Genomic DNA, 13,952 nt, shown 5'->3' with positions numbered 1-13,952 from the left:
CCAAGTTCATTCTTGAAAAATTCTGAATCACACCTTGCTGCACCTTCACCTCCAAAATTTCAATGGCTGATAATGTACAGAAGAAGAAAAAAACCCAAAAAACCCCACAAATTTTTTTTTTTTTTTAAAGAAAAAAAAGAAAAGAAAGAAAACAGAACACAGTATATCAATTAAGTACATCTCACAGGTTTACAGGATTCTGAACAGGTATTTTAAACTCACAATGATGCAAATAATGAACAGTGACTACAGCTGTGCAAAGTGAAATTAAAACCTGTGCAAGTGGCAAACGTTAATAAGGAGGTGTAATAAAGGTATGGCAGATTTTACGATTCAACAATCCTGATATTTCATAGTCTGACTGCACTGGTTAATTGTCACAGATCACAACAGATTTATCTACTTCAATTAGGTCTGATCATTTTGTTTATCATGTTTGATGCAAAAACATCTTTTCTTTCTCTTTTCTTTTTTTTCATTTTTTTTTTCAGCATAACAATCAACATTGTACTACTTCTGGCCCAATCTTATATTCAGTCTGTCATCACTTCCAAAGTTGATGTTTATCCCTTGTACTTTACACTGTGTATTTTTTCCATCCTTTTATTTGACTCCATGATTTTAATCTGTAAAGGTGCACAAAAACATAATTACCAACTGTATTAAAATCAATGTGCACAAAAACACAATAACAACTCGCATTAAAATTCATAACCTATAACCTATCCACAAAACACTGTTCCTTTCCTCCTGACTTGATCAACAATACTGATGAATCAATCAAACACATGAAATGAATTTAGTATGAACTACTCAAATTAAAACTCACTATTAAATCATGTACATTCAGCAAACAGCCAAGTTTAAAATAATAAGAAAAGTTTTTTTTTTAAAAGAAAGTAATAACATGCTAAAGAAACTGGGAAGGGGGGGGGGGAAGAGTCATTTTCAGAAACTTACGCAATAGTTAATCAATGACACAGAACTGATACACGATCATTAACCTATTACAATCAAAGGAGAGGGAGGTGGGAGGGAAAAAATAGTTATCATTGATTATCATGAACTTAGTTATAACCATAAGGATGAATTGTACATGATGAAAAATACAGAAAGTTATCACTGACAAAGTGATCGCCTCCAGCCTGTACTGGTGTTATCTGTTGGAGTGAAATCCTTTTGACCCGTCTGGACCAAGCGGCTGTCGAATGATGCTGTTGTCTGTCTTGGCCTCCGCTTTATTCACTTTGTACTGTCTGTAGATAAAACAAACACCAAAATAAAGCGTCACCTGACTGTATCACACATGCGCATGCACACACACACACACACACACTAAAACATGCCCATGCACAAACATACGCGTACTTACACACACAAAACATCAATTCACAAACAGAGCACATTATTATCATTATGAACATTTACGCCTGATCTTGAAAATGAGCCCTAGGCGTTTACAAATAGAACATACATAAATATCAAAATGGAAAAATTGAACACAAGATACTAAACATTATCAAAAATCCTTCATTCCCCCACCAGCCCCCCACCCCACTCCAACCCCCCCACCACCTCCCCCCCAGACACACCCACAATACACACACAAGCATACGGGTCACACGCACAAACACACACAACCATAAATAGTACACAATCAACAATTTCTGAAACTATCAAACTCACTCACTCACTAATAGTCATTTTCGTTCACACTGGAAAAGGATGAGCTGTTGAAAATTATTCAGGAGGGGGAAAGGTGGGTCTTCAGACTGGATTTGAAAGATTGCAGCGAAGATGAGTGACAGAGAGGCCGAGGAAGCCGATTCCGAAGAATGGGGGCTTGGTATGAAAAACTGTGTTGGCCATATGTTTTGGTTCGAACAGGGGGGATCCTAAGCAGAAGGTCGTCAGAAGAAGAGCAGAGTTGGCATGAGGGTATGTAAGGATGAATGAGATCAAACAGATACTGTGGACCAGTAGCCTCAATGGACTTGAAACAAAGAGAGACGAATTGTAAATAAATCTTTCTTGAACTGGCAGCCAGTGTAAAACATGAAGGAGAGGAGAGACGTTATCAAATTAAGAGGAATGAAAGACATGATGAGCAGCATGGTTCTGGACTTTCTGAAGCCTAGCACATGAATGCATTTGTGCAGCTACATTCACTACATAGCTCCCACAATCCACACACTCACAAACATACACAACTGCCCCCCTATGCACACACTTGCACCAGCCTGAGTGGCAAACATTCACACATGTACACTCGCACACACATACTGCCACAGTTTTGCCTCAAAAAGGGGTGGGAAAAGATCTCCCAGGCCATGAATGTAACATCCAGCATGTTGTTCAGTCTTCTCTCACTGGGAAGGCCACAGAGACCCTTAGAGCAACAATGCAAATGCCCTTGAAATAGCAATTATGCAGAAATGCGAATGAAGCCGTTGTCTTGTGGCAATAAACCGATTTGGGAAGCGAGTGTCCATGTGTTTGAACCTCATATATTGACTGGGATTTTTACTCTCCCCCCTACACTAGGCCTTGAGTGGTGGTCTGGATGTCAGTCTTTTGGATCAGAAGATGAATCAAAGTCCAAGATAAATCGAAGTCCTGACTGCACTATGCATTAAGCACATGCAAAATAACCAAGGGCAAAAAATAAAAGGTTGTCCATGGAATAATTCCGCAGAAAAATCCACTTTGATGCATGTTGTAAAATCACTTTTTTTTCCCCAAAAAACTTTTCTGTATACTTGACTGCTATCTTTTATCGATCTCAAACATCAAATTCCATCCACGCTTTTCAAAACTACGACAAAAGTAACCCGTTATCTTTCACAGATCTGTAACATCACAGTTTCATCCACACTTTTCAGTAGTTACCCATTATTTTTCATGTAATATCGCATTAGTGATTACCCCCTCCAACCCCCCACCGTCCCCCTCCCCCATCCCCCCACCATTTCAACAACAAAAAAATCTCTGTAACATCCCATTTTCATCCAAGCATTCTGCATTTACCTGTCTGACACAGTACAGTTGACAGCAGTGACAGGACCACCGCTGCTGTTGGCGTCAGACTCTGGTTCGCTGGCCTCTGCCGACCCAAAAATCCTCATCCTGGCCTCGGCATACTCCGCTTCCCGCTGCTCCAGGGTTTTCATTGGTTTCTTCGTCTTCACAACCCTTCACAACACACACATTAAAAAGAATGGTCTTCACAACCCTTCACAACACACACATTAAAAAGACTCGTCTTCACAACCCTTCACATCACACACATTAAAAAGAATCGTCTTCACAACCCTTCACAACACACACATTAAAAAGAATTGTCTTCACAACCCTTCACATCACACACATTAAAAAGAATCGTCTTCACAACCCTTCACAACACACACATTAAAAAGAATCGTCTTCACAACCCTTCACAACACACACATTAAAAAGACTCGTCTTCACAACCCTTCACAACACACACATTAAAAAGACTCGTCTTCACAACCCTTCACAACCCACACACTAAAAAGACTTGTCTTCACAACCCTTCACAACGCACACATTAAAAAGACTCGTCTTCACAACCCTTCACAACACACACATTAAAAAGAATCGTCTTCACAACCCTTCACAACACACACATTAAAAAGACTCGTCTTCACAACCCTTCACAACACACACATTAAAAAGACTCGTCTTCACAACCCTTCACATCACACACATTAAAAAGAATGGTCTTCACAACCCTTCACATCACACACATTAAAAAGAATGGTCTTCACAACCCTTCACATCACACACATTAAAAAGAATGGTCTTCACAACCCTTCACATCACACACATTAAAAAGAATGGTCTTCACAACCCTTCACAACACACACATTAAAAAGAATCGTCTTCACAACCCTTCACAACACACACATTAAAAAGAATCGTCTTCACAACCCTTCACATCACACACATTAAAAAGAATCGTCTTCACAACCCTTCACAACACACACATTAAAAAGACTTGTCTTTACTGTTTACAACCCTTCACAACAAACACGCACATCATAAAAAGACTTCACAACCCTTCACATCACACACATTAAAATGAATCGTCTTTACAACCCTTCACGACACACACATTACAAAGACGACACTTCACAACACACATTAAAAAGACGACACATCACAACACACACATTAAAAAGACGACACATCACAACAGACACATTAAAAAGACGACACTTCACAACACACATTAAACAGATGACACTTCACAACACACACATTAAAAAGACGACACTTCACAACACACCGTCTAAAAACACTTATAGTGAATGGAAGTTAAACTGAAGATAAAACTTCACATCACACACATTAAAAAGACTTGTCTTTACAACTCTTAACATCACACACATTAAAAAGACTTGTCTTTACAACCCTTCACATCACACACATTAAAAAGACTCATCTTTACAACACTTCACAACACACATGTCAAAAAGACTCGACTTTACAACCATTCACAACACACACACACACACACACACACACACACACACACACACACACACACACACATTAAAAAGAATCGTCTTTACAACCCTTCACAACACACACACACACACACACATATTAAAAAGAATTGTCTTTACAACCATTCACAACACACACACACACACACACACACACAAACACACATTAAAAAGAATCGTCTTTACAACCCTTCACAACACACACACACACACATTAAAAAGAATCGTCTTTACAACCCTTCACATCATAGATTCACACACATCAAAAAGACGTCTTTACAACCCTTCACAACACACACATTAAAAAGACTAGTCTTTACAACCCTTTACATCACACACATTAAAAAGACAACAGGTCAATGGTCCAGTAGCCACACAAAGAAGGCACGACTTGGTATCAAGATTAACTCACTTCCAACGATGGAACGCTATAGCGTTCCTGACGTAAGGTAGCATTCCGGACAACGGAACACTATAGCAGTTTCGACAATTAATATTTTTTCCACGTTTTCCTCATGGGGGGCATCTTTAATTACAAAGTAATCTGTGCCACATGTATCAAGTGTGTGAATGTGTGTGTGTGTGTGTGTGTGTGTGTGTGTGTGTGCGTGCATGTGTGTGTGTGTGTGTGTGTGTGTGCACAGTTTGGTTCAGCATCAGCACACAATCAACACACACACACACGTGCACACACACAGAGATGACATAGCCCAGCTGATAAGAAAGAGGTCAATCTAGTAATTCTACCAAGGCATCATGCTAGTCTGGCTCTGACCACTGACTGACTGATGTCCACTAACTGATGTCCCATCACTGTACTCAGTAAACCACTAACTGATGTCCCATCACTGTACTCAGTAAACCACTAACTGATGTCCCATCACTGTACTCAGTAAACCACTAACTGATGCCCCATCACTGTACTCAGTAAACCACTGACTAACTGATGCCCCATCACTGTACTCTTAGTCAGTAAACCACTGACTAACTGATGCCCCATCACTGTACTCAGTAAAGCACTAACTAACTGATGCACCATCACTGTACTCAGTAAACCACTGTCTAACTGATGCCCCATCACTGTTCTCTCAGTCAGTAAACAACAGACTAACTGATGCCCCATCACTGTTCTCTCAGTCAGTAAACCAGACTAACTGATGCCCCATCACTGCACTCAGTAAACCACTGTCTAAGTGATGCCCCATCACTGTTCTCTCAGTCAGTAAACCACTGACTAACTGATGCCCCATCACTGTACTCTCAGTCAGTAAACCACTAACTGATGCCCCATCACTGTACTCTCAGTCAGTAAACCACTGTCTAAGTGATGCCCCATCACTGTACTCTCAGTCAGTAAACAACTGACTAACTGATGCCCCATCACTGTACTCAATCAGTAAACCACTGACTGATGCCCCATCACTGTACTCTCAGTCAGTAAGCCACTAACTGATGCCCCATCACTGTACTCTCAGTCAGTAAACCACTGTCTAACTGATGCCCCATCACTGTACTCTCAGTCAGTAAACCACTAACTGATGCCCCATCACTGTACTCTCAGTCAGTAAACCACTAACTGATGCCCCATCACTGTACTCTCAATCAGTAAACCACTGACTGACTGATGCCCCATCACTGTACTCTCAGTCAGTAAACCACTAACTGATGCCCCATCACTGTACTCTCAGTCAGTAAACCACTAACTGATACCCCATCACTGTACTCTCAGTCAGTAAACCACTAACTGATGCCCCATCACTGTACTCTCAGTCAGTAAACCACTAACTGATGCCCCATCACTGTACTCTCAATCAGTAAACCACTGACTAACTGATGCCCCATCACTGTACTCTCAGTCAGTAAACCACTGACTAACTGATGCCCCATCACTGTACTCTCAGTCAGTAAACCACTGACTAACTGATGCCCCATCACTGTACTCTTAGTCAGTAAACCACTGACTAACTGATGCCCCATCACTGTACTCAGTCAGTAAACAACTGTCTAAGTGATGCCCCATCAATGTTCTCTCAGTCAGTAAACCACTGACTAACTGATGCCCCATCACTGTACTCAATCAGTAAACCACTAACTGATGCCCCATCACTGTACTCAGTCAGTAAACAACTGTCTAAGTGATGCCCCATCAATGTTCTCTCAGTCAGTAAACCACTGACTAACTGATGCCCCATCACTGTACTCAATCAGTAAACCACTAACTGATGCCCCATCACTGTACTCAATCAGTAAACCACTGACTGATGCCCCATCACTGTACTCTCAGTCAGTAAGCCAAAACTGATGCCCCATAACTGTACTCTCAGTCAGTAAACCACTGACTAACTGATGCCCCATCACTGTTCTCTCAGTCAGTAAACCACTGACTGATGCCCCATCACTGTACTCTCAGTCAGTAAGCCACTAACTGATGCCCCATCACTGTACTCTCAGTCAGTAAACCACTAACTGATGCCCCATAACTGTACTCAGTCAGTAAACCACTGACTAATTGATGCCCCATCACTGTACTCTCAGTCAGTAAACCACTAACTGATACCCCATCACTGTACTCTCAGTCAGTAAACCACTAACTGATGCCCCATCACTGTACTCTCAATCAGTAAACCACTAACTGATGCCCCATCACTGTACTCTCAGTCAGTAAACCACTGACAAACTGATGCCCCATCATTGTATTTTCAGTCAGTAAACCACTGACTAACTGATGCCCCATCCCTGGACTCTCTGTAAGTCTCTGTCCCTGCTGAGGCTGTTCACCTGGGAGTGTTGCCCGGCATACTGTGGGAGTTGCTGTTGGGCTCTCGCTTCAGGATCCGAACCTGTGGCTTGTACTCCGTCCTGCCAGTGTCCTCCTGCATCACCACTGGCTGAGGCCTGGCGGCAAACACAACACCTCATGGTTATCAATGTGAAAGCAATGAGTTATGTGTGCATGTGAAAGCTGGGTGTGAAAGCACTACTGTTTCCCCACAAGATTCAGCAATACACATTATTGAAACGGAGGTCACCATGAGAACAGGGCATGAACGGCTACAAAATCTTGAATTTGGGACTTTAAAAAAAAAAAAAAATGATGATGAAGAAGGAAGAGGATGGTGATGATGTTGCTATGGAGATCCATTTTAGATTTGGGAAAGAACAGGGCATGACTGGCTACAGAATACATGACAAGGATGTACCCTATCTAATAATCTATGCTTCCTTGCATAATGATATCCCAGCATTAACCACGCCCGAGAGATACAAACATGTGCAGTGTTGGTCAGGATATTTGAGAAACACACCCAAAGTGGATGACACTCAACTGTGTGGCCCCAGTCTCCCCATATATTCTAAGCCACAGCACACACAACTCTGGGCTGGAGTTGGCCACAGGCCCAAGAAATCCATCTCCACCGGGAACTTAACTTGCGTCCTCCTAGCTGTCAGTCCATGACACTAACCACATCGCCGTGGTGGTTGGTAAGAGAGGTTAATTTGTGCACTGGGACTTGGGTTGTGTTAGTGGGGGAGGTGCTGACTATAACTTCCAACTACGTTCAAGCCCAGCCTTCTTTTGATTATTTTCACAACATATTTTATGTCTGTATCTAATACACCCTCTACACGGGGCAAAAATGAAATGTACATCAACTATGAATCATACGAACAAAGTCAAAACATCCCTCCCATTCTGACTGATGAAGACAAAATCATTAAGTGCAAGTGTGGCACACTTACCACTTGTGACAGAGGCAAATCTGGCAAATTAGACATTTCAAAACAAAGTGAGGGAAATTATAAAATATATCCATTCTCTGTTGAAACTTAAGTGTAAGCTGGCCCTGACAATCCCATATTATCTATGAAAATCAGCATCAGAAGGGCAGATAAATTTTGTTATTTTCAGTTTCAGTTTCATGACATAAATAAAAGCAAAAAAAAAAAAAAAAAGGTTATTAACAATCAGTCAGATTCAATGTAATACAGACTGGCCAACTTTTGTTCTCTCCCTTACTACTTGTGCATTTTACTTTATTTTTTCACTTACCTTTCTTGAGTTGCAGAACTTGAAACAGACATCTTTTTGAGCCGCTCATCGAGAACCTGAACAATGCCAAGCAAATGAATGTTACATTTTTTTCTCATGTTTGAATTAAATCTTTAGATTTAATAGAAAAAACACATTTAATTACACATACTTAACCGTGACCCACTAGTGCAGACTCTGGCAGGGGTATGACATTCCTGTCCTGTGAACACATTTTATATAATTCATGGTTTTACATGTTTTTATTTAAAGTCTCACTTGGACAGGAGATGAAATTCAAGTCAGGTCAAAGTCCACTGTATCAATTAAAAACAGGTGATGGACCATGGTTGCTGTTTTTGAAGGGTTTGATTACACTTTACTCATAATCTAATTACTCATAATCAGTCTAATATATTCATCATCTTAGATGAACAGACTATAAATAAATAAACAAACAAAACAATCAAAATCTAATGTACAAAACTCCATTCCAAGATATTTTCATTTGTGGTGAAAAGCAAAAATCAGTTCCATTTGTAAGATGTTTTTCTCCAGTATTCCAGCATGTGTACATTTAATCATCTAGTTATAGAACTTCAAATATAATTTTAAAATACACTGAACCTACCTAAGCAACCAACTGAATGTAAACATTGAAACAATTCCAGTTGTGCATCACACACACGCACGCACGCACACACACACACACAGATATATATATATATAGATAGATAGATATATAGATATAGATATATATATATATATATATAACCCCACATGCTCATGAAATTTTTTTTAGTTTTCACTTCAGCCAACAGAAGGTTTACACCACTTAGTTTACAAATTTATTTTCTTACATAAATTGATAGAATAAATATTGCCAACATCTCCCCAGTGCTTTGCTATGATATACTGATCAAATGAATAACACAAAGCTAATTAAATATACTGACAGAGGGGTCTTTCTAAATTCTTAGTATCTTCCTATCTCTAGAGAGGCACTGGATTAAACTTGCGTATGGCCTATCGGAGTGGTGACCAGTAAAAAGGACAGCTGATCTAGTGATCATAGAAAGAAATATGCATTTACTATTATGGAACAGTTATATATACATCTCCATATATCACTAGAATTTAGACGGTGATTAGATGATTCTAATGGGAAGTGATTAAGCGTTGAACCAGGAGGTCGGAGTGAAGTGGTGGGAGGAGGGTTGGGGCTGTCGGAGCTGACATTGCCCAATTTCTTGTTGATGAAGTTCTATAAAACTATGTTTACAAGATGGCAGGATGCTGCCCATATGCAGTTCTGTTCAAACCTCTCTAACAATGACCACAAATAAGATAGTGGACTGTAGTGTAAAGTTAGACTTTATCCAGTTGAAGAAAAAAGGAAAATGCGAACTTCGTTCACTGTGATCATCCGAGTCGGATTTGAGTGATCGCATCGGCGGCCACAATGAGCTACTTTGGAAAACTTTGATGTAAAATTGCGACTGAATCAATCAATGATTGAAGCAATCATGTATCATATGAATGGTGGTTCAACAAAACACACTGTCAGCGATTTACCCCACTGTCCACCTGATCTTCCCAGCTATCGAGAACGTCTCCAGAATCCTCCGCCATCTCGGTGAGCAGACTGGTTGAAAGTTGTCGTTAAATCGGAAACTTATCAAAAGGTCAGAAATGAATGATTTGTTAGTAACGTATAAAACGAACACTTGAATTGTTTAAAATGCAGTTTGTTTATACCCGCAAAATGTTATCTGCTCTGCCAGTAAATGTTGACCACGACATCTTGAACTGGACACAGCAAAATTCAGGACGACAAAATACCAGAACGGAACCAAACAAACAAGCAAGACGACTGACCGTATCTAATGAATCGCACTGACCTAAAATATGTATTTTTAGATCAGTGAATGAATCGTCACTTGCACGAGTTCATGTAGACGGAGAGGAAACTGGACGGGGAAGGGTGACAACAATTCGTGCTCGTGTATTCTTGGGACCGTGTCGTACGCGCGTGCACACCGTCACTCAGTGACACCTGACTGACTGTCACACACACACGCACGGTGACACACACACACACACACACACACACACACACACACACACACTTCCAAATTATATTTCCTTTAACTCCTTTTGGGAAACGGAGGATTACAAACAAAAGAATCAAGTAAACACTGAAAACAACCAATGACTGACTGTATTTACAACACTCATGTAGCAAAATATCCATCTCCAATCACTGACAAGTTATACATTTGGGACATACACCTTTCGTTTTGTGGTATATTATGGTTTCGCCCAATTTCAATTGAGAGTTTGTGATTGCTACAACTTGATGAAATTTAACGAGGGCATAAACATACACGTCTGCATCAATGTGGTAAACAAGATGGATATTTCTCTGCTGGCTCTGAAGCCGGCTCAGCAGTCTTGACATTTTTATAGAACAAAAGCATCTACTACATGCACCAATTTCATTCCTCCAGTAAAGAGCAAAATGATTCACTGAATCATCTCGACTGATATGGCTACATGTTGTATTGATGTCTTTAAGATTCCCTAGTATCCCACACACTGTCAAATCCGCAACTTGCGAGAATTTCTTAAATCCTAGCTTGTGTGTGTGTGTGATCGGAAGTGATTTTAAAATATTTTCTTATTTTACTTGGATTTCATGTATCTTAATGTTAATGTTCTAATCTTATTGGCGTGACATATGTTATGTGCATGCATACGTTGTTTGTGTGTGTGTGAGTGAGTGAGTGTGTGTGTGTGTGTGTGTGTGTGTGTGTGTGTGCATTTTACTTATATATGCGATTTATTCCCTTGATGTTTTTATTTATGTATTGTTGTACAATACCTTATGGTCTTAACGTGTGTGTGTGTGTGTGTGGGTGTGTGTGTGGGTGGGTGGGTGTGCGTGCGTGCGCGCATGTCATTTTTAGTAATCTTATACCCTTTTTTTGTTGGATGTTTTCATTTGTTAATATTGTTGTGCAATACCCTATTGTCTTAACATGAGTATGTGAGTGCGGGGGGTGGGGGGTGGGGGGGTTAGTATATCGTCAGCTATTGGGAATTCTTATTTGACTAGTTTTAATCTCTTCTTATGTTGCGCATGATTTTATGCCAGTGTTTACAATGAGCCTGTGATTGCACAACTTAATTTCCATGTGGATTAATAAAGTGTTTTTGATTGATTGATTGATTGATACCATGCCATGCAGATCGGAAGAGACTGCATGTTAATTGCCAGTGTCATGTAAATTTCTCAAGATTAGGCTATTTCTTATATGGATTCCCCCGTTGTATCCGACCTGACGGATGAGTAGGCAGATGTGCTGATGTGCGGGATCCTCATATGTGGGAATGAACACCATCTGATTTTTTAGGCACAACTGAGTTCGTCCACAGACGCTTAATTCATGGACTGATCAGTGGAGTCCTGCAAGGATGGGCCCTTTTTCTCCGATTCCTCTTTTCCTGGATGGCAGCTGCTCTGCGGAGTCCCAGTTGCCCGGTCGAATATATGTCTTTGTGCCCTGCCGGGGGCACACTAGGCACCCGGTTGCCGCTTCTACTGAGTTCTTACAAGGGCCACATCAGTCTTCCCACTGAGGAAGCAGTGTCGATGTTGCAGCTTCTGAGGTTGGCCTTCATGGTGTCTCAAGATTCGGTCAGTAAACCCTAAAGTGACACTGAACAGTTTTGAGACCGGAGAATTCAAACGTTTCGTCCAAAAACGAACCATTCGGATCAGTTGAAATAAAACAGAAAGTGACCCAGACATCTTCAGGCTCAGTGTTTTGCCATGATCAACGCAGTTCAAAGTACATGTATAAGTTACGCTTTATACGAAATATATGCTTTAAAGATTTCAGTTCCGACGGCAGTGAGTGTCCGGATCCGGATCAGGTTCACTGCCGGAGGACCAATCATCGAGCTCAATAGTGGCCAATACATTGCACGAACCAATCTGGCCATCGTCACCGCAATTACAGACTTGGGAAAGCTAGGTTGTTGATCAGTTCATAGTAAAATCGCTGTTACTCAGACTCAGTGGGTTGTAGGTTATGTTGCACGTGGCGAAAGATGGCAGGGAACTTTGATGGCCGCCTTGGCTGAAAGTCAAATGCTGCGGTCAGGTCACTGAGTACTCCCGGCACTCACAACTCCTCAGTTCTTCCAGCTGATTACCGTCTATTCTGCTGTTGCTTTTGCAAAGAATGAGTTCTTGAACTGGTCTCTTTTGCAAGAACAATGAAATTGCAAAAACCCTTGACTGAACTGCTGTTATCAGTTGACATTTCTTCAATCCTACAATGTTTTCTGTGTCATGATATTCATATGTAGTTCTGATAATGGGTTCTGGTCTCGCTGGCAGGTATTAGGAATTTTTCTAGTCAGTGGTGAACTGCTGGAATTTGATTGTTGACCGCAGCGGTGTGGCGGCGGACGGGTAGTGAGCCGGTCAGTTGACTTCAGCCTGAGTTGTGCACACTGCCCCGCGGCGGCACATTCACGTGGCACAGCCTCAGTGATACACGCGCGTGCTGATCTTCGAGTGGACGAAATTTGACAGCTCAGAAAAAATGTCAAATTATCAAGTAACGTGTTTTTTGTTTGTTTGTTTGATTGTGTGTGTTTTTTGGGTTTTTTTCGCTGAGACTCAGTGAACCCCTCAAACCCCCCTCCCCCTCCAGACCCCCGGCCCACGGCAACCCTCCCACCACACTGAACCCTGTAAGATTTGAAAAAGAAGAACGAGAAGAAGAAGAAGAATTTTTTTTTTTTTTATAAAAGAAAACATAGAAAAGTTCTGAATGAATCAAAGCTGAAAATAATCCACTCTCTTAGTTTCGGCCGGGCGTTTCTGAAATAATGCTGATGGTTTTGGAAAGTTCCGGTAGGTTTCGGGAGCTTCCGGGCAGTTTCGGTAGAAACAAGTCCTTTGCCCAGCCAAGGCCACTTTCACACTGACATTCGCCACTTGTAAACATGGCAAGCTGTCATTCTGCTGAAGGTGATCATGAAATTTCCCGTCACGACAAAGCTATTTTGAGCCGCATTTTTAATCCCGGGTTGCCATCCAGCGATTTCAGTGAAGAGATTGAGCGGCCAGAGCTTTGTGAAGGTGAATAACTGAGTAAATTATCTCATTTTGCATTTTGGTTTTGTTGTGCACTTGCTCTCGTTAAATATGTGTATGTTTTTGAGCTTTGGGTGCAAATATTTTAACATCCATAACAGATTCATAAAGATACATTACATTATTATTTATATTGCATTGCACTGTATTATGATATTCTTATTACCCATTTTACCCTTTGACATTACATTATTATTTATATTGCATTGCAGATTTGCAC

At 40.9% G+C, this 13,952-nt stretch overlaps 2 protein-coding genes across 2 annotated transcripts in view; one reads left to right on the top strand and one right to left on the bottom strand.

Moving 5' to 3' along the window:
- Positions 1-464: 464 nt before the first annotated feature.
- Positions 465-10,194, bottom strand: LOC143287291 (SUZ RNA-binding domain-containing-like). Its single transcript, XM_076595234.1, has 5 exons — positions 10,135-10,194; positions 8,581-8,636; positions 7,308-7,424; positions 3,028-3,192; positions 465-1,256 (listed from the first exon to the last, which is right to left on the bottom strand). The coding sequence occupies exons 1-5, from the start codon at positions 10,189-10,191 to the stop codon at positions 1,157-1,159; spliced, it is 495 nt and encodes a 164-aa protein (XP_076451349.1). The 5' UTR covers positions 10,192-10,194; the 3' UTR covers positions 465-1,156.
- Positions 10,195-13,525: 3,331 nt separating this feature from the next.
- Positions 13,526-13,952, top strand: part of LOC143287504 (tetratricopeptide repeat protein 36-like) — a 5,258-nt gene continuing 4,831 nt past the window's right edge. The window contains exon 1 of the mRNA XM_076595536.1: positions 13,526-13,717. Within this exon, the coding sequence (XP_076451651.1) occupies positions 13,582-13,717 (136 nt within the window). The 5' untranslated portion in view covers positions 13,526-13,581. The remainder of the gene's footprint in view (positions 13,718-13,952) is intronic.

The sequence above is a fragment of the Babylonia areolata genome, chromosome 11 (genome assembly GCF_041734735.1).
Source record: "Babylonia areolata isolate BAREFJ2019XMU chromosome 11, ASM4173473v1, whole genome shotgun sequence".
Taxonomy (NCBI): Eukaryota; Metazoa; Mollusca; class Gastropoda; order Neogastropoda; family Buccinidae; genus Babylonia; species Babylonia areolata.
Note: the sequence above shows the minus strand (reverse complement) of the source record. Positions and strands in the feature narration are given on the sequence as shown.

Coding starts and splice junctions, on each gene's coding strand:
- LOC143287291 (XM_076595234.1), bottom strand. CDS start 10,191: ATGGCGGAGGATTCTGGAGACGTTCTCGATAGCTGGGAAGATCAGGTG. Junction 8,637..10,134: donor AAGATCAGGTGGACAGTGGG/GTAAATCGCTGA, acceptor GGCATTGTTCAG/GTTCTCGATGAGCGGCTCAA. Junction 3,193..7,307: donor ATGCCGGGCAACACTCCCAG/GTGAACAGCCTC, acceptor TGTGTTGTGAAG/GGTTGTGAAGACGAAGAAAC.